This window comes from Chanodichthys erythropterus, chromosome 10, assembly GCF_024489055.1.
Source record: "Chanodichthys erythropterus isolate Z2021 chromosome 10, ASM2448905v1, whole genome shotgun sequence".
NCBI lineage: Eukaryota > Metazoa > Chordata > Actinopteri > Cypriniformes > Xenocyprididae > Chanodichthys > Chanodichthys erythropterus.
In genome coordinates, this window is record NC_090230.1 from 51,738,808 (window position 1) to 51,763,138 (window position 24,331).

At 37.8% G+C, this 24,331-nt stretch overlaps 1 protein-coding gene across 1 annotated transcript in view; it reads right to left on the reverse strand.

Moving 5' to 3' along the window:
- The window catches only part of phf24 (PHD finger protein 24), a 53,897-nt gene that overhangs the window by 19,918 nt on the left and 9,648 nt on the right, over nt 1–24,331 (reverse strand). Inside the window, exons 2-3 of the mRNA XM_067399410.1 lie at nt 17,351–17,778; nt 11,551–11,736 (exon numbers count right to left, since the gene is read on the reverse strand). Of these exons, the coding sequence (XP_067255511.1) occupies nt 11,551–11,736; nt 17,351–17,776 (612 nt within the window). The 5' untranslated portion in view covers nt 17,777–17,778. The remainder of the gene's footprint in view (nt 1–11,550; nt 11,737–17,350; nt 17,779–24,331) is intronic.

Here is a 24,331-nt window from a genome sequence, read left to right on the forward strand (position 1 = left end):
TTAAAAAAGCAAATATGTTTTAAAAATAATGACAAAAACTCACAACAAAAATATTAACTAAAATTGAAATGAAAATGGAAAATATAAAAATAAAAACTAAATATTAATTTACTATTATTAATAATACCAATCACATGCTGTACATCGATATTTGCTGCAAAAAGGCCATTTAGATTAGTAAATCATAAAATGGATATTACAAAAAGTAAGTGATTATGATTATTCTAATTTAAAATTGACAACACTTGTAAAAAGATTTTTTTTTTTTAATGACTTAATGAGAAAAACATTCTGCACAAAGCTTCTGCATCCTTCAGACTGAGCCTTAAAAACACTGTTACATTAATTATCTTCTGCAGCAAGTGATTCAATCTTTCTCTTTCCCTTTATCTTTCTAAAAAGGTTAACAATCTCTGAACTAAGGGTAATGAATTGCCTGACTAACTCAGCTCTTAAGGAAACCTAATGAGTTTGAGGTGTAAGAGGTGCAGGAAGAAGCTCCCAGTGATCAAATGACAGCTTGTCCTTTCATATCAAATTCAGAGCGAGATTTCTTTCCTGGCTCAAGCTCTGGCTTCAAACAAATGCTGTCAGAGCCCAGTAGCACTGGGAGTAGCTATATTTTCAATCAGCTTTTCTCAGCCTGATGAGAACTCATCTGAACAATGGCACTAGAGCAGATGGGGAGGGTAAATCTCAGAGGTTCCTCCATTTCCTGTCAGCGGTGACTGTGGGATACACTCCCCTTCTGTGGATGATCATTGAAATGAGATTGGATTTCATGTGCGTTGTGTTATAAACGACCAGTTCTCAACAGACACCGGTCAAAGACCCCAAAATGAAGAACAGATGTTACAAACAATGCTTAGTGAGAGGTGGGATTTACTGTTGTCTCTAAGGCCACAAACATACTCTGTGCAGGTACACAGATGCAAATGTTTGGCAGCCCGTAGTTTTATCTGATCCTCTGGAAGTATGTGATTTGAAATATGCCATTTTTGCTCATGGGTGAGCAAATTTGCTCATTAGTTATGGGCACTTTTTTGTAGCCAATAAATGCCATGTGACTATGGACCCACATGAAGTTTACATCATGACAGCACTGACTGGCTGACTGACACCATAAAAACGTGCAGTTCTAAGTCACCAGTGACTGCCCTGAGCTGTGACGATAAAAGCAGTGGTAAAAAAAAAAAAAAAAAAACTCGTATTCAGACATGCCAGACACGCAGACTCGAAATGAGCCAATTTCCCAGAATATATGATTCCATGATGCCAGTTTTTGCCAACTCATTCTAAGCACTGCTCCAGCCACTCTAACAATATATGTTGAACTGAGTAGTCTCTTTCGGACATGTCCAGCATGCTAGTGAATTGGTTTTTCGAACCGGTACATTGAAGCAAACTGTCCAAAAGTATCAGACTAAATAGCAAATCACTACTAAATAGCAAAACCTTGACCCCTGGACTGAAATATCGCCATTAAACCGGATATTCATATGTACTTAACTGTTAGGTGCAGCCACAATAATAAAATGTCTGCAAAATTTCATGGACAAATGCCAATGAAATATTCATTGGAATCCCAATGAATATTTAAATAATGCCATGTCTATCATCTGTCATCGAGTTTTTGTAGTTGTCACTCTGCACATCTGAGCACTCTCCCTGGTTTCTTGTTTCAAGTTTTTGGTGAATTTTGCAAGTATTTTGACCCTTTTGCCCATTTATTTTGGATTTCCCAATAAAACTGCAATTGGATATTACCTAAGTCTCAGAGCATTCCGTGACAGAGAAACTCGATCACTACAGATCCAGAAACATGGGAATTTGGATTATTCCTCCAGCTACTAAGAAGGAGCGGAAGGCACAACACCAGAACTTGACTGCCCTACGTCAGCAGGGGATGCAAGTGGACTCTTTCGGTGGGTCTGGAGTATAATGACACTAAGTTGATTGAAATGTTTAATGAATGCTTGGACTACCCCTTGCCTTCGTGGGAGGTGAGGGAACTTAAAGGGTCATGAAACCCCAAAACACTTTTTTTGAGATGTAAACATATGTATAGGCTGCACATCATTGAAAACACTAAAGGGGCTCATTAATGTTATCCATAAGTGAAATATAGTTATTTTTGCATTTTTTAGAGCGATTTCTGTCTTCCGGTTTGAAAAACTGAGTCGGAGCAACGTCACAAAATCTGACGTCATTGTGTACTTTTGGCCCAAGTATGGGCATGTTTGAACATGCTGATGTAGACCGATTCTCGATATATATTCATGACATAAAGCTCATTCAATCCAATCACTGCGCTGTAGTATGCATAAGATTATAATTGCGGTATTATGCATGAGGAATTATCACTTCTCTTGCCTCAGTCTCTTGTCATTCAGAGACATAGCCTATCGTTGGTGTTCGTTTCCTCAGTGCTACAACACAATGTGTTTTCCTGCGACTAGAGCAGAGGTTTGTGTGCATGTGGATTGTTTTGCTGTAATCTACCAGCGCAAATGGAAAATGTGTTCGCACGAGATCGCATTACAGCAGAGAATTCAAATGTCACAAAATTGCGGCTCATTCACCTCTGCCTGCTCTAGCTGCGTTCAAACACGCAAGCCGTGTGTATGTTTCCCTCAGCACAGCAAGCACATGTGTGTTGTTTGTATTTTGCTCGTGATGTGGTCAGAGCTGGAGTTTGCATACAAACACATGAAAGATACGACTGTTATGATTTAGACACGGAGCGCGCATATGATCGGTTTCAGCTCGGAGCTCCGTGATGAGTTTAATAAAACTAGCCACGTGGCTCATACAGAATAAAGTATCCGTGTTTAAAGTTTTTATTTCACACATTCTCCTGCACCAAACATTAACCAGCACGGTTTAGTTATGCACACATATTTCATCAAGTCTTCAAGTCTGAACAGGACGACATGATTATTCTTATAGACAAAAGACTGATTTTGAGACTGCAGTGCTCGTAAATGTAATCAAAGAAGCTTATTATTAGCCCTTTTAAATATTCTTTCACATTTCTCCCTTGTGCTTTGTTGTCATTTTCTCCGTGCTCATATATTAATATTCATTATTCTGTATGTTATAGTGTTCTATGTCTGTGCTTCATTGGTTGTTCTCTCCCCTCTTCCCCCCCTATACACTCCCACTTTTCCAGAGCTTTACATGCCCATTTTTACATCCTTTTCGAGCTCAGAGGTGTGAACGACCAGGCTAAACAGGGGGGTTTCATGACCCTTTAAGACTCTGGGTTTTTTGGAATTCATCGACGTTCAGGTAGTGCCCTATTTACAGAATGGCCACCGCATCAGAGCCTGTGCTCAAGATGTCCACCAAGCCTAAGCCATCAGCCAAAACGGCTCCGGCCTTTATGAATACCACACCACAGTTCCCGGTCATAATGAACATTGCACAGGAAGCCATTAAGGTGGGCCCTAGGTATTTGAGACTGATTTCTAGCTTGGTGGAAACTTCATTGGCGTTGGTGCGAGCAGCTGGTGTTTCAGCGATAGTCTCAAGCCCAGGGGTTTCAAGGGTGGTCACGCTGTCGACTGGACTCCCCGTTATGAGGATGGCCATGTCATGTGTGTGGCTCTGAGACTGCTCTTCAGTCCGGTAATCCACTCCTGAATTTGCTCCAGCCAATGAGTTTATTCCAGAGCCCAGCCCCCGAGTCCACTCCAGAGCCCGCTCTAACCCACAACTCCACTCCAAAGCCCACTCCAGCTTACAAGTCCACTCCGGAGCCCGCTTCAGCCCACGAGTCTATTCCTAAGCCCACTCTAGTCAATGAGTCTGCTACAGAGTCTGCTCTAGCCCATGAGTCTACTCCAGAGGCCGCTCCAACCCATGAGTTTGCTCCAGAACCCGCTCCAGCCCATGAATCCTCTCCAGTCCATGAGTTTTTTGGCTGCCCGACTGTGATCAAGGAGGTCACCTCTGATTTTTCTGTCTTCTGTGATACAACCAAAGAGGTCACCCCAGAACTGCCTGTTGACCTTGATGTGACTGCAGAGGTTGTCCTGAACTGTTTTCCTGCCTTAATTTGATTAGAGAGGTCGCTCTGGTCAGAGCCTTGGAGTGTGTTCCTGAGCTCCCTGTCTGTCCTGTTATGGCCTTGGTGGCCAACACTAACCTCTCTGTGCCTTGTGTTTCAGTTTTGCCTAATCAGCTGTTTTGGAATCTAGATCCACCAGATCCGCCATGGGGTCTTCAGTTCCATCTGCACGGCTGTGGTGGTCACCTGCTCCACCGTGGGGGTCATCAAGCCCATCTGCGCTGCCATGTTGGTCGTCTGCTCTGCCGTAGGGATCTTCAAGACCATCTGTGCTGCTGTGGTGGTCGTCTGCTCTGCTGTGGGGGTCTTCAAGCCAATCTACTCAGCTGTGGTGGTCATCTGCTCTGCCTTGGGAGTCATCAAGCCCATCTGTGCTGCAGTGGTGGTCATCCACCATGGTGGTCTCCAGCATCGTAGAGATGGTTTTCTGCCCTTCCTGCTCAGTCTGCTCCACCCTGGCCGCCTGCTTTGCCTTTGTCTCCAGTCCCCCTTCCCCTCCATGGACCTGGCCCACCTTCCCTCCCCCAATCCTCCTCCACTTCACCTCCGTCTTGGAAATTTTTTTTTTTTGGTAGCCTTTGGAGCGTCTGGAATCCGCTCCTTAGAGGGAGGGTAATGTCATAGACACTTGCTGGAGCTCCTAGGTTGACCTCTTGAGGGCACTCCTTTCCTGACTCTCTTTCCCTCAGCCATGAACTTCAACTCCCATAATCCTTTGTTTGGACTCATCATTGCATTTAGCTGTAACTCATTTCATTGTTAGCTTCTGTCTATTTAAACCATGCCATGTCTGTCATTAGTGTTGTCACTCTGCACATATAAATTCAAGCTTGCAAATACAGTATGTTCCACAGAAGAAAGTTATATGGATTTGGAACGACATGAGGGTGAGTCACTGAGTGATTGATGACTGAATTTTCATTTGTAAGTGAACTATCTCTTTAGACCTTCATGTCTGCTGAAACTCCAAGACCTGGTTTCACAAACAGGGCTTAGATTAAGCCAGGATTAGATCTTAGTTCAATTAGGATATTTAGTGCCAGATTTATTAAATGGAGCAATTTAGCGTGAGAGCGCAACTTCACAAATGAGCTGATGGGAGCAACAAGCTTTGCGTGTGATCTACTGCTGACGTGCAAATTAAAGAACACAGACGCAGTCATGCAACTTGTTACATGTAATATATGGTTAACATCTTCTTCTGGCATTCCAAAGAAATAATGGAAAAGGCCTCTGTGAGGCCTTCATAGATCCATAAAGGTACTAAAAACATATTTAAATCAGTTCATGTGAGTCCAGTGGTTTAATATTAATATTATAAAGCAACGAGAATATTTTTGGTGCGCCAAAAAAAAAAAAAAGTTGTTATGTTCTCGTCACTTTATAATATTAATATTGAACCCCTGTACTCACATGAACGGATTTAAATATGTTTTTGTACCTTTATGAATCTTGAGAGAGGAAATGTCATTGCTCCCTATGCAGGCCTCATGGAGCCATTGGATTTCAACTAAAATATCTTAATTTGTTTTCTGAAGATGAATGAAGGTCTTAGGGGTGTGGAACGGCATGAAGGTAAGTAATAAATGACAGAATTTTCGGATCTGGTGGATCTAGATTCCAAAACAGCTGATTAGGCAAAACTGAAACACAAGGCACAGAGAGGTTAGTGTTGGCCACCAAGGCCATAACAGGACAGACAGGGAGCTCAGGAACACACTCCAAGGCTCTGACCAGAGCGACCTCTCTGATCAAGTTGCTTTCAGTTAAAACAGCTCAAACATGCATTTTAGTTGGGACTAGACTTAAGCATTGTCTGTGAAACAGTGGGCAAGAGATTTAAATTCTACTGGTAGTCCAAAAGATAAAACCAGAGTAAAGAACACAAGCATAGTTGGACTATCCACAAAACAAAACAATGCAGCAGTTTAAGCACAATGCATCACTGCTGGCTGACATTTTCAAACCACAAACCTCGAAAGATGTTAGAACAAGAGGAGGAAAAAAATATTAATTATGTCCTTGCAAAGGGTTCAGCTAGCTAGCAAGACAATACACAGCTTATTCCTATTCCTATCCTTATCCCATTGTGTGTACATATTGCTTCAGCTCACAGTTTTCAATCTTGACGTTCCCCATCATCAGTGACTCTTGAAGTTCTTTATAAGCATATCTCCACACCAGGTGCATGTCATATCAGTTTGAGCTTTTATTGTTGTTTTTGAGCAAGGAAGGGCTGTCATTATCTAAATTGTCACACAGCTAATCACAGTGCTGATTCTTTTGAATGGCGAATCCCACATTTGACGCCAAGTGCCAAAATCAGTTTGACAACCTGGACTGGACTCTTAATTAATTTTCCACCACGGTCTTCTTGTTAACACTTACTGATGTTAAATTTCATGCTAAGAGTTCCCTATGACGCTATCATTTCTCATTAAGCCCTAGTTTGTCCCAGTGCACTGAAATACACTTGAATAAATTGAATGGTATTACATGAAACAAAACATTTGTGTCCCTTGAAAGCTATACGACAGCGTAATCCCCAGTTTCAACATCTCTAGTCCTCGACACACACACACACACACACACACACACACTCATGCACACATGTGGATTAGGTTGTAGCGAGGGCAGAGTGAGAAAACCAGACACATAAGCTGTGAATTAGCCCTCCAAGTAAATACGCGCCAGACATTTTGCCAACAACAAGCCGCTTCACATATTGTTTTGAGGGTTGTGTCCACAGCTGTTAATGTTTGCAATGCAGCATGGGATATAACCCATTTGATGGTGTGAGTCTAGTTGGAAAGCAGCGAGTGCATCTGGAGTGTGTAGCAGCAGCCTCAGAGTGCTACAAAAATGTCTTACTTGCTCAACAAATGATTTAAGCATCAGCAGCCTGTGCGACTAAGATAAGCGCTCTACTTCACTTTGAAGGACGCTTGCAAGCTTTGACAGCCGACTTTGTAATTTTAGTGCCAGACTCCTCTGATGCTGGGAGAAAGAGCACTTTGAAAGAGTCCAGACTCTCTAGCTTAACAATCATCTTGACATGCTCGTCTCCATGCTGACCTTTGGGAGGAGCTGTACAGGTTAAGGATCTGTGAATATATGCTGGGCAACAGGTGGTCTATATACTTGATCACTTTATCAGCACTTTTTGAAGAATAAGGATATTTAAGAGAAGCCCTAGTTCATCCCAGTTCCTTATAAATGGTTCACAATAAATGTCATTATTGTGACTCTCAACTTTGCTCTTCTGTTGACGTATCTATATATCTTTCCATGCAACCAGACATTTCTAATGCAGATTCTGCATCGGGTTTAAATGATTAGTTCACCCAAAAATGAAATTTCTGTCATTAATTACTCAGCCTCATGTCATTCCAAACCCAGAAGACCTTCGTTCATCTTCGGAACACAAATTAAGATATTTTTGATGATATCCGAGAGGTTTTTTTTTTATCTCCTATAGTCAGCAACGAAATTAGCACATTCAAGTTCCAGAGAAGTAGTAAAGACATCATTAAAATAGTCAAAGTGACTACAGAGGTTCAACCTTAAAAGGTTAGATCACCCAAAAAAAGAAAATTCAGTCATTAATTACTCACCCTCATGTCGTTCCACACCCATAAGACCTTTGTTCATCTTCAGAACACAAATTAAGATATTTTTGATAAAATCCAATGGCTCAGTGAGGCCTGCATTGCCAGCAAGATCATTTCCTTTCTCAATGCCCAGAAAGGTACTAAAAACATATTTAATCAGTCTTGGCTGGTCCTTGGTGCATACGATCAAAGACTATAGAATAACACAAGACGTGTCACTTGTATTGTTTTGAATGGGAGAAAGTGTAATGTGCAATATGGTGGAATAAGTCCCGCCTTCTAAAGCCAAGAGCCAATCGCCGACTGGTAAAGTGTTCGCGTCACTTCAGCTGCCATTAGAATCACCGGTTTCTATAGAAACAGTCAGACGCACGCCTCCGAAGAGACACGCATTTAGGTCTGCGCATTAGCTTGATCCAGCCTGAAAAAAATACAGTTTTTTTGTCATGATTCGAGTGTTTAGAAACTAAATGTATGAGTCGGTTGTTGTTAGATTTCATTGGTGATTTAATATATGAAATTTAATCGTAAGGTTGGCAAACAGTTTTGGAGAATCTGATGTTTCCCCATTCAAAGAGATTGCATGATGCCCAGGATGCCCAAGAGGCGTTTCAAAGATGGCCGCGAGTGAAATGACTTGTCTTAAGCCGAGTTCAGACTGCACGATTTTCAAAGTAGTCGGTTCACTGTTCTTTTCACACTGCATGACTATCTTGGCCAGCATTCAGTCGCTGCTGTGTTCATACTGCACGATGGATCGGCGACAGAAGGTTTCACAATTTATGACTTTACAATAGGAAGAATCGCGACAACTCTGTCTGTCACGCAAACTACATTTCACAACCAAACACACGCGAGATGTGACAAAGAAACAACGCGATATCACGCAAGACCGGAGTTATGATTATTATTAAAACCGGTAGCCGGCAAAAGCTTGCAATATGAATTGCCGGTGCGCTGATTTGCAGCGAAAACAAGAAAAAGAAAAAAAGAATATGGAGAAGGAAATGGTTGGGGAGACTGTGGATTGTGTGTTCTGCTACAAGAGTTGGAGGTAAGTAAATAACTTTTCAATGTGCTGCTGTTGCGGATGGTCAAGCAAAGGTTTGTGCTTTGTTTCTGTTTGATAGAACTGTAATGTTTATCTGAAACAAAGCCATGCTTGCTGATAGTGTGGTCTATAACTCCTCCCCGAACTCCCCGCTGCTCTGTATCTTGCTCTCTCATTGGCTGTCGGTCATCACCGATGTAGTTTTCAGTCAGAACACTTACACTTTTCACACTGCAGGATTTTGAATCACTGACAGGTCCAGATATTTAGCATGCCAAATATCTCACGGGTGTCGGCAACTCGTCTGTGATTCTCTCAGAACGCGTCTTTGCTCATTCACACTGCGTGATTGTCACTCGCGTGAACAAGCTCCGATTTGCTTGTGAAAATCGGGGCTAAAATCGTGCAGTCTGAACTTGGCTTTAAAGGGACTTTGGTACGATCACACCGGTGTGATTAGAACATTCAGCGCATCACGTGATCAACTGCCAAATTCAAATATGCTTGCGCGCTTTGGTTGGCACAAAGCCAAAGGCAGACGCGCTCAGCGCTTTTTATATCACAAATATGCAGTGTTTTCAACCACATAATGTTTATTTTAGGTTTCAGACACTTAAATACACTAGTACTAGCAAAACAGTTTTAGATGTTTGTAAAATACACACTGATGTCTACAGAAGCTGCAATAACAATCCTTTTCATTATAATTAGACGCCATGTTTTATTCGTATCAGATACACATTGTGAAAGTAACTTTAATGTTTACTCTATTCTTCCCCAGTTCACCGACTCACTTAATTTAATGTATTTTGGGAGAAGTGGATGAATTCACAACAGATCCAACAAATCTGATTCTCTGCGTGGCGCAAACTAACATGACGGTACCCATCGTGCATATAGCTCAACTAACGCAATCATTATATAGGTGTACCAGCAACACACATTCACTTGCACATATTTGACGGAATATCAGATATTTCATGCTATGCTATCATATTTTTTTTACAAATTTGTGAATATTTTCAATAAAAATGGAAAAATTAAACAAAAGCAGACCATCAGTCATACAGCGCTGCAGTGTTACACGACAAGTAATGACGCGTCACCATGGAAACAATAAAGTGATACGTTCTAAATAACGGTCGCTTTGAAAAACCCACACTGGGGGCTTAGCCAGAATACTTTAAACTTACATGTGAAAGGGTTAAAACTGTTCATGTAAGTACAGTGGTTCAAGCATAATATTATAAAGTGATGAGAATACTTATTGTGCGCCAAAAAACAAAATAACGACTTTATTCAACAATATCTAGTGATGGGCGATTTCAAAACACTGCTTCATGAAGCTTAGAAGCTTTACAAAGCTTTTGTTTCGAATCATTGGTTCAGAGGCGTATCAAACTGCCAAAGTCACGTGATTTCATTAAACGAGGCTTCGTTACGTCATAATTGTTTCAAAATTTCAATAGTTCACGTGACTTTGGCAGTTTGATACACACTCTGAACCAATGATTCGAAACAAAAGATTTGTGAGGCTTTGAAGCTTCATGAAGCAGTGTTTTAAAATCGCCCATCACTAAATATTGTTGAATAAAGTCACTATTTTGGGTTTGTTTTTGCCGGACAAAAAGTATTCTCGTCGCTTTATAATATTAAGGTTAAACCACTCTAGTCATATGAATTGTTTTAAATATGTATTTAGTAGCTTTCTGGATATTGAAAAAGGAAATGATCTTGCTGGCAATACAGGCCTCACTGAGCCATCGGATTTTATCAAATATCTTAATTTGTGTTCCGAAGATGAATGAAGGTCTTACGGGTGTGGAACGACATGAGGGTGAGTAATAAATGACAGAATTTTCATTTTTTGGATGTACTAACCCCTATCTATCTATCTATCTATCTATCTATCTATCTATCTATCTATCTATCTATCTATCTATCTATCTATCTATCTATCTATCTATCTATCTGTATATCTGTCTGTCTGTGTGTGTACAGAAGTGACTATTTCATAATGAATTTTAAAGGGATATTTCATGCAAAAAATAATTTTCTGCCATTTTTTTACCCACCTATTGTTCTATACCTTTGCGCTTTTTTTTTTTTTTTTTACTGGAACACTGAAAAGTTTCTAAAGAATATGAATCTTTTCCATACAATTCCAGTTCATAGTGACCAAGTCTATTGGTATGTTCGAGTCCTCCTGGGAAGTTTGTATTTACGAGGTGGGAAGTCATGTTTACGACATCAGGGGTATTCAAGTTTTTTTCAGCAGTGTACCTTATTTTAAATAACTACAAAAAAAAATAGCCATGTTTTTTAATTAAAAAAAAGAATGTGCATCAAATGTCTTTGTTATATTTATTTGATATATTACAATGCTATCAAATTTTATGCAGGCAATTAGCTTACTTTGTTGTAAATAGAAAAGCCTGATGATATCACTGCTACATACCTTTAAGTATCGTGGTGTTTCACAGTGTTTATCTCTGACACAGCCCCAACTCATAAACATCAGAGCTCAAAAAAATCCTGAGCTTCCCACCCGTATTAACACCGTTGTGCCAAAATACAATCTTTCCAACATGGTAGCATATGGCACAATCATGCTGTAATTTCTGAGTAAACTGTTCCTTTAAGACAGCCGCACAGATAAATATAGGCACTGACCCATGCAGAATGGATCATTGTAACAGTTTGAAAGGCAGCTCGGAAACAACTTCAAACAGCAAGAGAGTGGAAATGTGCTTATAAATAGGTTTGTATGTGATTTTTTATGTATGTATTCATGACAAAGGGTTGAGAGAACTCACGCAGTAATAGCAGCTCCAGCCGGTGGTGGTGTGGGCTGTCTCTCTCATTTCCTGCAGGGCTTCAGTGCTCAGGCAGCCCATCTCCTGCAGACAGCCGTCGTGAAAGACCCGCGTGCACGTCCGGCAGGGGTACAGATCGTCTGCCGTCCAAACCTCACAGACCTCACACATCTCATCATTGACGGGCTGATCGCAAAACAGAGCGAGAGAAGACAAAGACAAATTATTCCTTATGAGCAACAAGACTGAAAAAAAGGCGCACTGAAAATGCATAATTGCACATGACAGGAAGTGTTGTGATTCATCAATAAGTGAACACTTATAATCAAATTTCTATACCTCCCTGCATTAGTTATTTTCCATTAAAGGTCACCAAATAAAGTAATAATCTCACTTGACATTCACTGCTCATTTAAAGTCTCCCATGGTGCACAGGGCTACAGCATCTGAATCTGCATGTGGTTTACTTTCATGTCATGATTTAAGGACGTCATGCTGGTTCAATGAATATAGCACAAGATAACGTTTTACTGTCCCAGGAGATCAATTTATTTATAAGTGTTATAAATACTAAACTGTGATAGAATAGAATAGAATAGAATAGAATAGAATAGAATAGAATAGAATAGAATAGAATAGAATAGAATAGAATAGAATAGAATAGAAACACTTCATTTTGAAAAGTATAAGTATAAGTAACTTTAAAAAGTACATGTAACTTATTCTACTAACCCTAACACAATAATCTACGAATATTCTAATGACTGGTAGTTGACATGTAGTTGAAAGTTACTTAGTTAGCAGAATGTCTTGGCAACTAACTGAAATAAAATAGGTTAAAGTTGAAGGTCTAAATTTACTAAAAGCAAAAACTGAAATAAATATAAATTAAAACTAAAAAGAAATGAAGACTTCTGATGCAAAAGCCTCTAAGTGCTATCTGAAATTTCTTCTAAAATTAGCATTTTTATCAAGGCACTTAAAGGCCTTTGCATCTGAAATCTTCAAATATAAAACACTACTAAGGACAAAGGGACTAAAGCTCAAAACCTTAACTAAAAATCTAAATGAAAACTGAAAATATAAAAATAAAATATTAATATTAATAAATACAATAATAGTTGGCAGATTATTATACAAGATGGCAATTTAGGAACATACTGTAGCTTAGCAATGGTTAGCACAGCTTGTTGTTTGCACTATTTCCAAAACAGCACTTCTAAAAATGTTCTTAAGTTAGAAGAGTTGTTACATTTAGTTGCTTTCCAACAGGTATAATGGGATAGAATCTACATCTGATGAACTGTCTGCATCTTGCATCGTCTTATTTCATGCTGCTCATTTTTGCTGCAGCACGTCACCCATCTAGAGACAGACTGTGGAGACTGGACATTATTGACAACCTGTCACATTAATGCAACTCAGGGTCAGACATTTTAAAGCCTTGGAAACGTGTGGAGACAAAACTGTAGTTCAAAGTTTATATAATTTTGAAGGTCTTTTGATGCAGACCCAAGTGTCTCTACAGGAGTTTAGTTGGTTTGAGAGCTGTTTTCATGATGAGTCACTGCCCAGTTACAGCACTATTGCTGCTAGTTCTGGAGTTGGTATGACGCAAATGTACAATCAGAGCTAAATATTACAAAGTGAAAAGAGACCTGGAAAAAGGGGAACTGAAGGAAGTGGAACTGATCTCTTGTTCGTACATAGCAACCAAACCAAGCATAAAAAACACGCAAATACAACATTTGCTTTTCTAGAACCATGGCCAACTAATAAGCTTAAGTAATTAGTTCCTTTGCTTATCAAATATAGGAGCATTACACACTTATATATATATCGTGGCACTAGAAGACCAGGGATCAAAAACTTTTCTATTTCCAGGTCCTATTCTTGCATAGGTACCAGACACACTTGCTCTTCAGATTGTGACATGTGTCTCTGAGGAGACTGATGATTGTGATATGAGCACGGGGGAGAGGTGCTGTATTTAGAACCGGGGTGATCAGAAGAGCCAGAGGACGTCACCTTGCCAGTGTGCCTCTGAATCTGACTCAAGCTCTGCATCGGTATTCTGAAGCTGATATATATATATATGTTGCCCTGGTTATTTATAGGCAATGTTATTATCATTAACTAAAACTATTAAAAACATTTTGTTAATTGAAATCAAACTGAAATAAAATAAAAAAATATATATAAATATTAGATGAAAAACTGTAACTAAACAGAAATTAGCATTGGCACCTTACTGAAATAAATTTAAGTTAAAGCACTAACTGAAAGTAAATTAAAACTAAAATAAATTAAACCTAGTAATATTTAAAAATAACAAAATCTAATTAAAATGACAAAAGCACATAGCAAAATTACTAAATATTAAACTAAAATTAAATATAAGTGACCTGTGCTGAAAAAAAATAGTTTTCATTTTCAAAAATGAGTTATTTCATTTCATTCTCTATTAAAGAACCTTCAAAATGATGTATGATTTGTCGGAATAGGCTACTACACCTGTTTGAAATTGACAGAGTTGCAAATTTTAAGAAAACTTGTGTTAAAGTTTTCTGAAGGTTCCAAAGCAGAATTACCTAGCAACCATACCTTACAATCCCAGGTAATAACACCAAATTTGGCACACATCAAATCAAATATCTATAGGAAAAATGTATATTCAACTTTTTTCCATGATACCACAATTGTTTGATTAAAGCTGCGTTCATGTCACCTCGTATTTACCGGTATCTTGAAATGACAACACATGACGTTATATTCGGAGCTGTTCACATCCTTTGACTGGGAATTAAGCGTTTCCATGGCTGCGTCTGAAAATTGGAAAATGCTGCCTTCTGAGGACACATTTCAAGGTAGTAAGGCATCAAGGCACGTCCGAATCCAATGTTAGCTTCACTTCCTCTCTCATGAGATACCTTCCTCAGATCGATTTTTGAAGGAAGCATAGATGTATCCTTAGTTGCCTTTGATATCCCACAATCCTGTGCTTTCCATTCTGTGACAGTTGAGCTAGAAAAATAAAGATGGTGTCCGAAAGTTGCGTTTGCTGCTCAGTTTTTGTACAAATGTACGATTTTGATCAACATATTTCAATTTTGATATTATTTCTATCGAGAAATTACTACTGTAGTAATTCAATATTTGTTTAGTTCTTACCAAAGCTCACGCTATTTTGCTGTAGATCATTAAACTGTTACGCTGCCTCAGAAGTCAATTTCGTGAGGTACCTTTATGCACAAATGCTGCCGTACAAGTCATTCTCTTATAAGACAGTGAGGCAGCAAGACAACTATCTATGTTTTCGGACGCAGCCCATGGCACCACTATCAACGCCTAAATGAATCTACAGCTGTCAGGTGGTACAGCGGCCACGTGGTACATGTGGGAGCTTTCAGAAAACTCCCAGCTTACAAGCTGTAATTACGAGCTCTACGAGGACGTGAACGCTTTTTACAAGCTAGAATCTCGTAACTACAGGAATTACGAGGCCGCGTGAATGCACCTTAACATTAATGAAACAGACATACTGTACAGCACAGATTTAATATAATGTTACACATCAGATGTTTTTCCCCAACAGTTAACCAAACGTTCACTTGAGACATAACAGATAATGTTTGTGTGAATACTTGCCAAGACAGATATTTTTAAATACTGTAAATCTGTGTATATGTGTATATCGGGATCGGGCGCTGGCTGAGGCATCTTTGTGCGCACACTTCGGATCTGTCAGTCAGCGCAAGTAAGACCGTTTTGTTTACATCAGCATGAGTTTGAAAATCACATTTCATTGGTTCAGACTCACGCCATCGAGAATTTGGTATGATTATTCAAAAAGTTGGAATGCTGTGCTTTACAACGATGCCAAACTTGTGCTGAGTGGAAGCACCAGTCATCGCGAAGCGAGCAGAGAAAAAAGGCATTTTTCATGGACAAAGGAAAGGTACTCAGAAAAACGTACAAATAGAGATGTTTAATTGCTATTTGCATTGAGATCGCTTAATGAACATAGCATGCTTTATTTAAAAAAATAAATAATTAATCTTACAGTTTCTTAGTAGACAATCAATTATTCAAATATAGACTTACAATGAATGATTGTTAATAAATGTTCCGAAATTCACACTCCAACCATCAAACTATTTAAATATAAACACACAGAATGTTTATTCTGTTCTTGTAACTACCTAGCAACGTCATAGCAACCACCCAGAACACCCTAGCAATGACATAGTTAACCACTTTTAGGCCATTAGCAACCAGTTAGGGACACTTTAGCAACCAATTAAAAACTCTTACGTCTCCTGCTTAGATTTCTCTTCTGATAAAAATACCCCTGTAATCTCACAAGTATCACCGCAGAGATCTCAGCATTGTCTCAAACTGTGCTCAGATATACCAAATCTGTAAGCAAACATTAGAAATTTCACTATGAACTCAAACATTTCTTTCAAAATCAAATAATCTGATGCTAAGCATTGTAGTTCTTTACTCTTATGAAAAAAAAAATCTTGTTTGTGTCTATTTTTATTTCTCCTAAGGTGATCTAGGATAAAGTTTATCCCCTTTTGCCAAAGTAAAAGCAAAGTTTTTCCTTTATCACAATTACATTCACCAGCTGTTCTGTTTTTCTTTCATGGCAGTTCGGTCTGTTTGTTTATTCATTTTCCTGAACCATATTTCAACATCAGCAAATGCATCTAGACATAACTCACAAAGACAATCCAAATTGCATCTCATTCTGCCTGCTCTTATGTCTTTTATATCTGCAGAGAGAGAGACTGGAGGTAATCAAAAGCATTCTGTTGAGTGGAGTTGTGTGGAGTGGCTCTTCGCTGGCTCACTATGAGGCACGGCCCCATCGCCGCAAGCTTCAGTGACCCCAATTAATTTCGGACTGATCCCAGACGCCACTGCAGCTCACCCAGCCAGGTTTTTCTAGCACAGCCTATACCCGCTGCCCACACACTGTCAACAAACCTGAGCTGCCATTTAGGCTGAGCTGGGATCAGCCTCCCTAACTCATAATCTTGACATTTTCTCATATGCGTCACAGAGCAGGTTACAGCTCAGAAAGAAAGGATAACCTCCACCAACCCCACATAATTATTCATTCTCATAAAGTTATGGAATTTTCATGGAGTAAATAACCATATATGTAGGTCAATAGATGTTGTGCTTGAGGTGGTTGAAGATTGTTGCTATAATGCCTAATTTTTGAGGAATGGTGTCCACTACAGTCGAAAAAAATATATAGGAAAAACTAAACAAAAAAAGTTAATGCAAAATAAATGAAAGACTATGTAAAAAAAAATAAAAAATAAAATAAATAAATAAATAATAATAATATGCAGTTATCATTATAAATATATTTAATATAATTATCCATTCATTAATTTTCAAACAGCTTATAGGGTCGAGGGGATATAATAAAATAAATAGAATTAATCAAATATTAATATTAATATTATTATTAATCTTAGTTAATGTTAGTTTCAACATTTCTTAATACATTATAGAAAAATCAAAAGTTGCATCTGTTAATATTTTTTATTTAAATATTTTATTACCTAACAAAGATGAATAAATACTGTAACAAATGAATTGCTAAGGATGTTTATATATTAAACAAAAGAGAAAAAATTTACAGTGAACACACTTATGATGACAGATGAACAGGAAAGCGGGCAGCACCACAAAGTAACTAAATTAATCTTTTATTATTATTATTATTATTATTATTATTATTATTATTTACAAATATGGATCCTTTCAGCCGTTTTACCTGCTCTGTTTGCCCAAGCGAGACGTCTACCGGTTGGTCGTCGTTGACCTCTCTCTTTGGCCGCACAAACGCCGGAGGAGTGAGCTGATGTGCCTTCTTTAGATCCTCAGGCTCCACACCCTTCCCATCACGGAGACGCCCCCAAGCCTCCTGATTGGCCTTATGCTCCTCTATGGACGAAGCTGAGGCCTGCTGATTTGGTGATGACCCTGGTTTGCTGTCCATGTCTTTCTGTTCAGTGTGATCTTTGTTAGCCTGGTGGGATGCTTCAGCAGATTCATCCCCATTCTCGGTTATGACCTCTTCAGTCTGGGCCGTAGCTGCTGGGGCCGCCCGATCCTTCAGACCTTCTTTAAATGCTGACACCACCACACTGCACTTCTGCACCTTCTCCACCTGCTGCTTCTTGGACATCAGCACACCCATGGCTGCAATATAGTGACACAACATAAGGCATTATTATATCATATCAGGCTATGCAATCACCTATCTTTTCAGCAGGGTAACCTTCAAATCCTACATTATATTAATATAGTAAAGAGAGACAGTCCCCATGCTTGCTGCATTGCTGTTAGCACCCTGTTGCATAACAAATATTAAGGTTGAAAACAAGACATGTTCTATCGACTCCATTGCTGTGGCAAAATACGCCCACATGCTGGATCAAGCAGATTTTGTGAACTACAGTGAACGTGTTGCAAACCACCTCGCTAGTGCTTTCCTCACAGATCTCTCATATGATTGATCACTGGATGTTCATATTGATGTGCTGCCATCACAGTTCATCATCTTAACCACAGTAATGGCAACCTGTGGTGACTTGTGATTGCAGTGTGAACAGGGAGCAAAACCAACACAGAGCTGTTCAATTGCAAGATTTTCTGATTCAGAATCAGAGCCTTTTAAATGACAATTTAAGTAATTATTTGTAAGAGTATGAAAATGACTTCCTGAATAATACAGAATATTAATTAGATTTTAAGAATGCACAACTGAAATGGATCAAATTTATATAATAGCTATAATGGTACAGTTTTTATTAATAAAATTAATTTTCAATATGAATGAACCATAAATATGTTATGTAAAGAATCAATGGCCTATTATATTAGAACATGATTTGAAGATATTATTAATCAGTGTATAATATATAAATTCTATAAATATATACATTTTATATATATATATATATATATATATATATATATATATATATATATATATATATATATATATATATATATATATATATACACAACTTAGATAATTAATGTGGTTCAGATAACATAATATTTTGAGTTTCTGCTGATTAAATCAAATCGCCTTCATTGTATTAACTCAAATTTTTTATTTCAATGAACTCAAAATTTCAAGGCAACCAGGTAACTTACTTTTTTTAAGTTAAACCAACAATTCTTTTTTAAACTAAAAGTAATTACTGTTTAAAAAAGTGTCTTATGCTCACCAAGCCTGCATGTTTTTGAGCAAAAATACAGATAACATATTACATTTTAAATTAACCATTTTCTGTTTTAATATATTGTAAAATGTAAGTTATTCCTGTGATGTCTTCAGTGTCACATGATCCATCAGAAATCATTAGGCTTGTTTGAGATGAGCAAATTCTGCGCAGAACCGATCACCGGTGATCACCGCGAGATGCATGCCGGTTAGAAATGTGTCCGAGGGTGGGCTGCCTTGCTCTGATGTCATGCCGACGTGTGTCAAAAACCTCTCGCGAGGGCGAGGCGGCCTCATCGGATTCTGCAGTCAAGCGCAGTTCCTTTCCACCGACTGCGCTGACCAAAAGCATGATGAGAAACGACTTGATGACGACACAGCTTAAAGCTTATTGGTTTAAACAGCCGTGATGTATTGATCTGATTTAAAATGTTTGATTTTAAAACTCTAATGCCATGATTTTATGCGTATAAATTATGTGTGAATATTCCAAAAGTCTCTGACAGTGTGATCTCTCTATGGGTTATGTGATTGTTATCATATTTATAAAAAATATATAAAAACATGTCTGTAATTAAAATAAAAATGATTGATACACAGATCCTTCGAATGGAAATAAATAACAAGTACTTTGGGTGGCTTCTTCATTATGTTTATTTTTATATAAAAGCAACAGAACGTAAATTACATCCAGTTTATCAGCAACACAAACAAGCCTATTCTAATATGCTGATTTGCTGCTCAAGAAACATTATTATCAATGCTGAAAACAGTTTTACTGCTTAATAGTTTCATGGAAACCGTGATACATTTATTTTTAAGAATTCTTTGTAGAAAGTTCAAAAGAACAGCATTTGTTATTTTTTCATAATAATGTAAAATCTTTAATGACTTTTCTTCCAAAATCAAATTCAACTTTCTGTGTGGTGTGTGTCACGTGTTTGGACTTTCAGTTTGTATTTTGCAGTTCTTTTGTTCCTATGGTTACCATCATTATTAGTTCAGTTGTACCAGCTGCGTCTTGTTAATTAGTCTTGTTTGCTCCTCTGTTTCCTATAAGCCCTCAGTTTCTGTCTAGTCCTTGCCTTGCATTGATGTTGTTTAATGGTGTTTTTGGTTGAAGTTTATTCTCCTGGTGGTGTTTTTGTTTGATTAAAAGTCTTCTTATGGATCTTCATTGTCAAGCGCATCTTTAATCAACCACTTCTGTGACAGTGTGTCCATTTCAATTCAAATTCACACTGGTTTTACTTGTTTTGCAATTAAGAGCGGATTCACAAATTCACACTAAATTGCAAGCCAGCCAATTCTCAAATTCTGAAGTTGAACCCTGCTCAAACCAAATTAATAATGTGCTAAAATGAATTTTGAAGTGTTTTGCTTGGTCCCTTCCATCCTTATGTTGGACACTGAGCTAGATTTAGCTTGTCCAAAGCAGACATCACATAATCTTGAATGCTAGCTCCTTCTATTCAGCCTTTAATCAGGGTAATGGTGTGAAACTGCTTCAGTTGGCATTCTCTCACCCTTTAAACGCAAAGCTCAGCATGCTTGTGAATTTCAATAGATATTTCTTTCTCCCATTTATTCTTAACTATCAACCCAAGCTTTGACCCATCACGTTCTTATCTCTGTGTACCCACCTAAATAAGCCACACTGTAATATCGCTGTTGTCTCTGTAGGCACCGTACAGAGAATGAACTTTAATTATGAGTGAAATCATCTCATCAAAGGCCTGGAAGTGATAGAGAGAATTTTGCAGTAATTACCCCTGGCTTTATGATGTATTTTACCCTGTTACAGCTCAGTGTGTTCTGGCACTCGGGCTGATAGATGTCACATCAGCTGGCTGAGGGAGGTGTGGTTTAATGTCTTGTCACTGAATTAATGTATGTGTATCTTTTAGGCACTGTTTCAAAGCTGTCAACAAACAGCATTTATTACTGTCTAAGAATAACATTATTTTTCTCTTAAGTCCATGAAAAATTGCAATCTATCTACCCATGTTGAGGAAGATACTTTAAAAAACTGTATCTTGTCAAACAAACAATTTTGTTTTCAGTGGCTAAATTACAGTCAGGCATCCATTCAGAAAACAATCAACTATCAGAACTATCAAGTTTTGAGTTTGTAGTACTCATGCATGATAATTGCTCCTAACTTGAAGTACTGAGTTAGCTAACTCATACACTTTAATAGCAATTAATATAAAATATTTTTTTAACTTTTTTATTTTGAGGTCTTCCAAATCAAATGACTTTTTTACTTCACTGTAAACCCTAATAAGAAAATTCAGAAAATGCCAACTTGCTAATTTGCTTACATGTTAACAATAGAAATGGTATAAGTGCACTTACTGAATGAGTACAGCAACTTAAAACCTGCTCTCACACCAAGCCGAATGTGCCACTTGTCACCATGATGGTAACTCTCTAAAAAGCCACATTAACAGAAACTCTTCTAAATTAGCATAACAAAACATTAATCACTAAATATACTACTCCCAACTACTACTACTCCCTTGTCCATTAATTTTGCACAAATTATATAACACTTAATTTTAGCATTTACTCTCCCTTTTGAGTGTCATGGGCAAAGCATGCTGGGAAATAGAAATCCCAGCCCAGTTTCAGTTAAACTTAAGTTTGTCTAAATTAAAAGAAATGAGTTCATACAACTCAAAACAATAAAACAATTCAGTTTACTTAAAATATGTCAGTGTTGTGAACTCAAAAGAAAATACTCATAACAGTTAATTTAACCGAAGTAATTTGTTAAATTTAATTTTGTCCTACTCAAAACAATTAAGTATTTTGAGCATTAGGATTTACAGTGTAGTAAAGTAACGCATTACTTTAAAATGTACAACAAAATATCTGAGTTGCTTTTTCAAATAAGTTACTTTGTTTTCCAATTTATTGACAGAAAGCTCTCCTGTCCCCATGCTGAGTGAAATCATTAGTAAGTGCAGAGGCGTTGTGTGCGCTGAGTAAACATGATGGTCATTGTAGTTCTAGACTAAATGTGAACATGCATGTACTCATCTCACTTGCACAAAACTGATTCAGTATTTGTCAGTATTTTTCAATTATAACCCCACCACTTAAGAAACCCACTCTAAATCCAGCACTTTTAGAAAACTACATACCGGTATCTCTTCTTCCATTCATTGCTAAAAGATTTGAACGAGTAATGTTCAGACAAATCTCTACCTTTCCTACACAGAACAACCTCCTGGACAACAACCAGTCTGGTTTCAAAAGCGGCCACTCAACTGAGACTGCCCTGTTCTCAGTTATTGAAGCTCTGAGACTGGCCAGATCCAGTCAACCCTCTTGATGAAGGGCATCTCAGGAACCGCACTCCAATGGTTCAAGTATACCTCTCAGGTAGATAGATCCTTCAGGATGTCACGGAGGGGTGAGGTGTCTAAGTCGCAACATCTAGCTATGTGGGTGCCTCAGGGCTCAGTGCTTGGACCACTTTACTTCTCCATCTACATGTCATAATCTGTCATTCAGGGTTTTTTTTTTCCTGTCACTGCTAGGCTAATGACACACAACTCTACCTCTCATTCCAGCCAGTTTTTCATTCTGAAGTGTCAGTTGCGCTTTTTTTCATAAGTTGAATATGGAAGGCGTAGGAAGTAGTGTAAGCATTTTGAACTGCAAAAGGTGTTACACTTTCTTTGTAAGATGAATACTGAAGGCGGTCTGGCAAAAGCTAGATATTTTGCTTTATAATTTAAGTATGGATGGTTAAAGTATGGTTAAATATGGATATTTTTCTTACACAAACGCATTGCTTTATTAACCCCCCGGAGCCGTGTGGAATACGTTTATGATGGGTGATGCACTTTCTTCAGCTTCATACTCGTTGGTCCCGTTCACTGCCATTATAAAGCTCGGATGCATCCGGATATTTATTAATATGACTCTGATTGTGTTCATCAGAAAGAAGAAAGTCACCTGAGGGTGAGTAAATCTTGGGGTAATTTTCATCTAAAAGTGAACTAATACTTTAAATAACACAAATATCATTTTTTGTATTTAATCTCACTTAACATTAACCAATGTTTTGACTGCTAAACTTCAATGATCCAATTCAACCATACGAATAAGCAAAAAATGACTTGTTAAACATGATGATAAACATCACATTTGTGAACCCTTGCAATATGTTTAAATTGAATGAACGCTTGTATGTATGCTTGGACTGTAAAATATAAACAAATATTAAATGTTCATATTCATATAATTGTGGGCATGTGCTTAGGGAATTTGGTAAGTCTATGTCTACAAGTGTTGTCTAAGAGTTAAACACAGCCTTAGAGTGAACTTTCTTCTCTTGTGTCCTATTCTTCTGCAATACAGAATGGCAGCACAACTGAAAGGTGGCTTATTTATTTCATTTCACATTTCAATAGATTTTTTTTTAAATTATTATTATTATAAATAAAAAAACAAAAAAAAAAAAAAACAAGCAAGCCCAGCCCAGGTGAGAAAAATACCAAAAAAAACAAAAAACAATGCATTACTTTCCATAAAAAGTAACACAATTAGTTACTTTTTAGGGAGTAAAGCAATATTGTAATGCATTACTTTTAAATGTAACTTTACCCAACACTGCTGCATCAAGCCTGGTCCACTTTGGCAGCTTATGTAATGAAACCAATGACAGCTTATTTTTGGTGACGCTCCTAGGTGCATACATCTAAAAAAAATATGTTCCTTTTCAGAAGCACTCACTGTATCAGCCTGGGAAAGTGTAAATGCAATTTTGTTTCCCGGCAGACCTGCACACATCGATGGGCGGATATTGCATAGAAGCCAGGCAATCAGTTCATGGAACTGGTGATTTCAGCCAGCAATATGCTTCAGTGCATGAATGGTCTGAGGCTAGAACAAAATCTGTGATTTAGATGTACTCTATGACTATACAGTGACAGATGAAGAGTCCTCAGAGACAGGAGGCAGAGGAAGAAAGAGGTCACTGCAGGTCACTTCTTGGAGAATAAAAGATGATAATCTCTTGAGCTACAGAACCCCTGTAATAACGTCTGAGTCAATCCCTTTGTGAACCCCTTATGAAAATGATTTCTGGCTAGAAATCCCACTGCATCCGAACTCTCAGCACAGATTATAACATGTTCATTTCAGTGATGACTGGTGCTTTCAGACGCAGCAGAAGCAATTACTGCTGAATTACTAAATGAAAATAATTGACCAGACTCAGTACAGGATTTTTACAATATTTACAAATGGCAATTACATTTTGTTTATTTCTTATTCATTTTGGTTCTTAAATGATTTTAAAATTGATTTTTACACATTTTTATTTTCTCTCTCTCTTTATAAATCTAATGTAAAGAATTTTAACTTAAAATAAAGTTGCCTTGCAAAATAAATTATTATGAACAGAAATGTATGTCACACTCACAACAGACAAGAAATCAAAATAAAGCTATACAAAGCTAATATACCTTTGTATTATAATAATGTAAAAAAAAATATGTATCC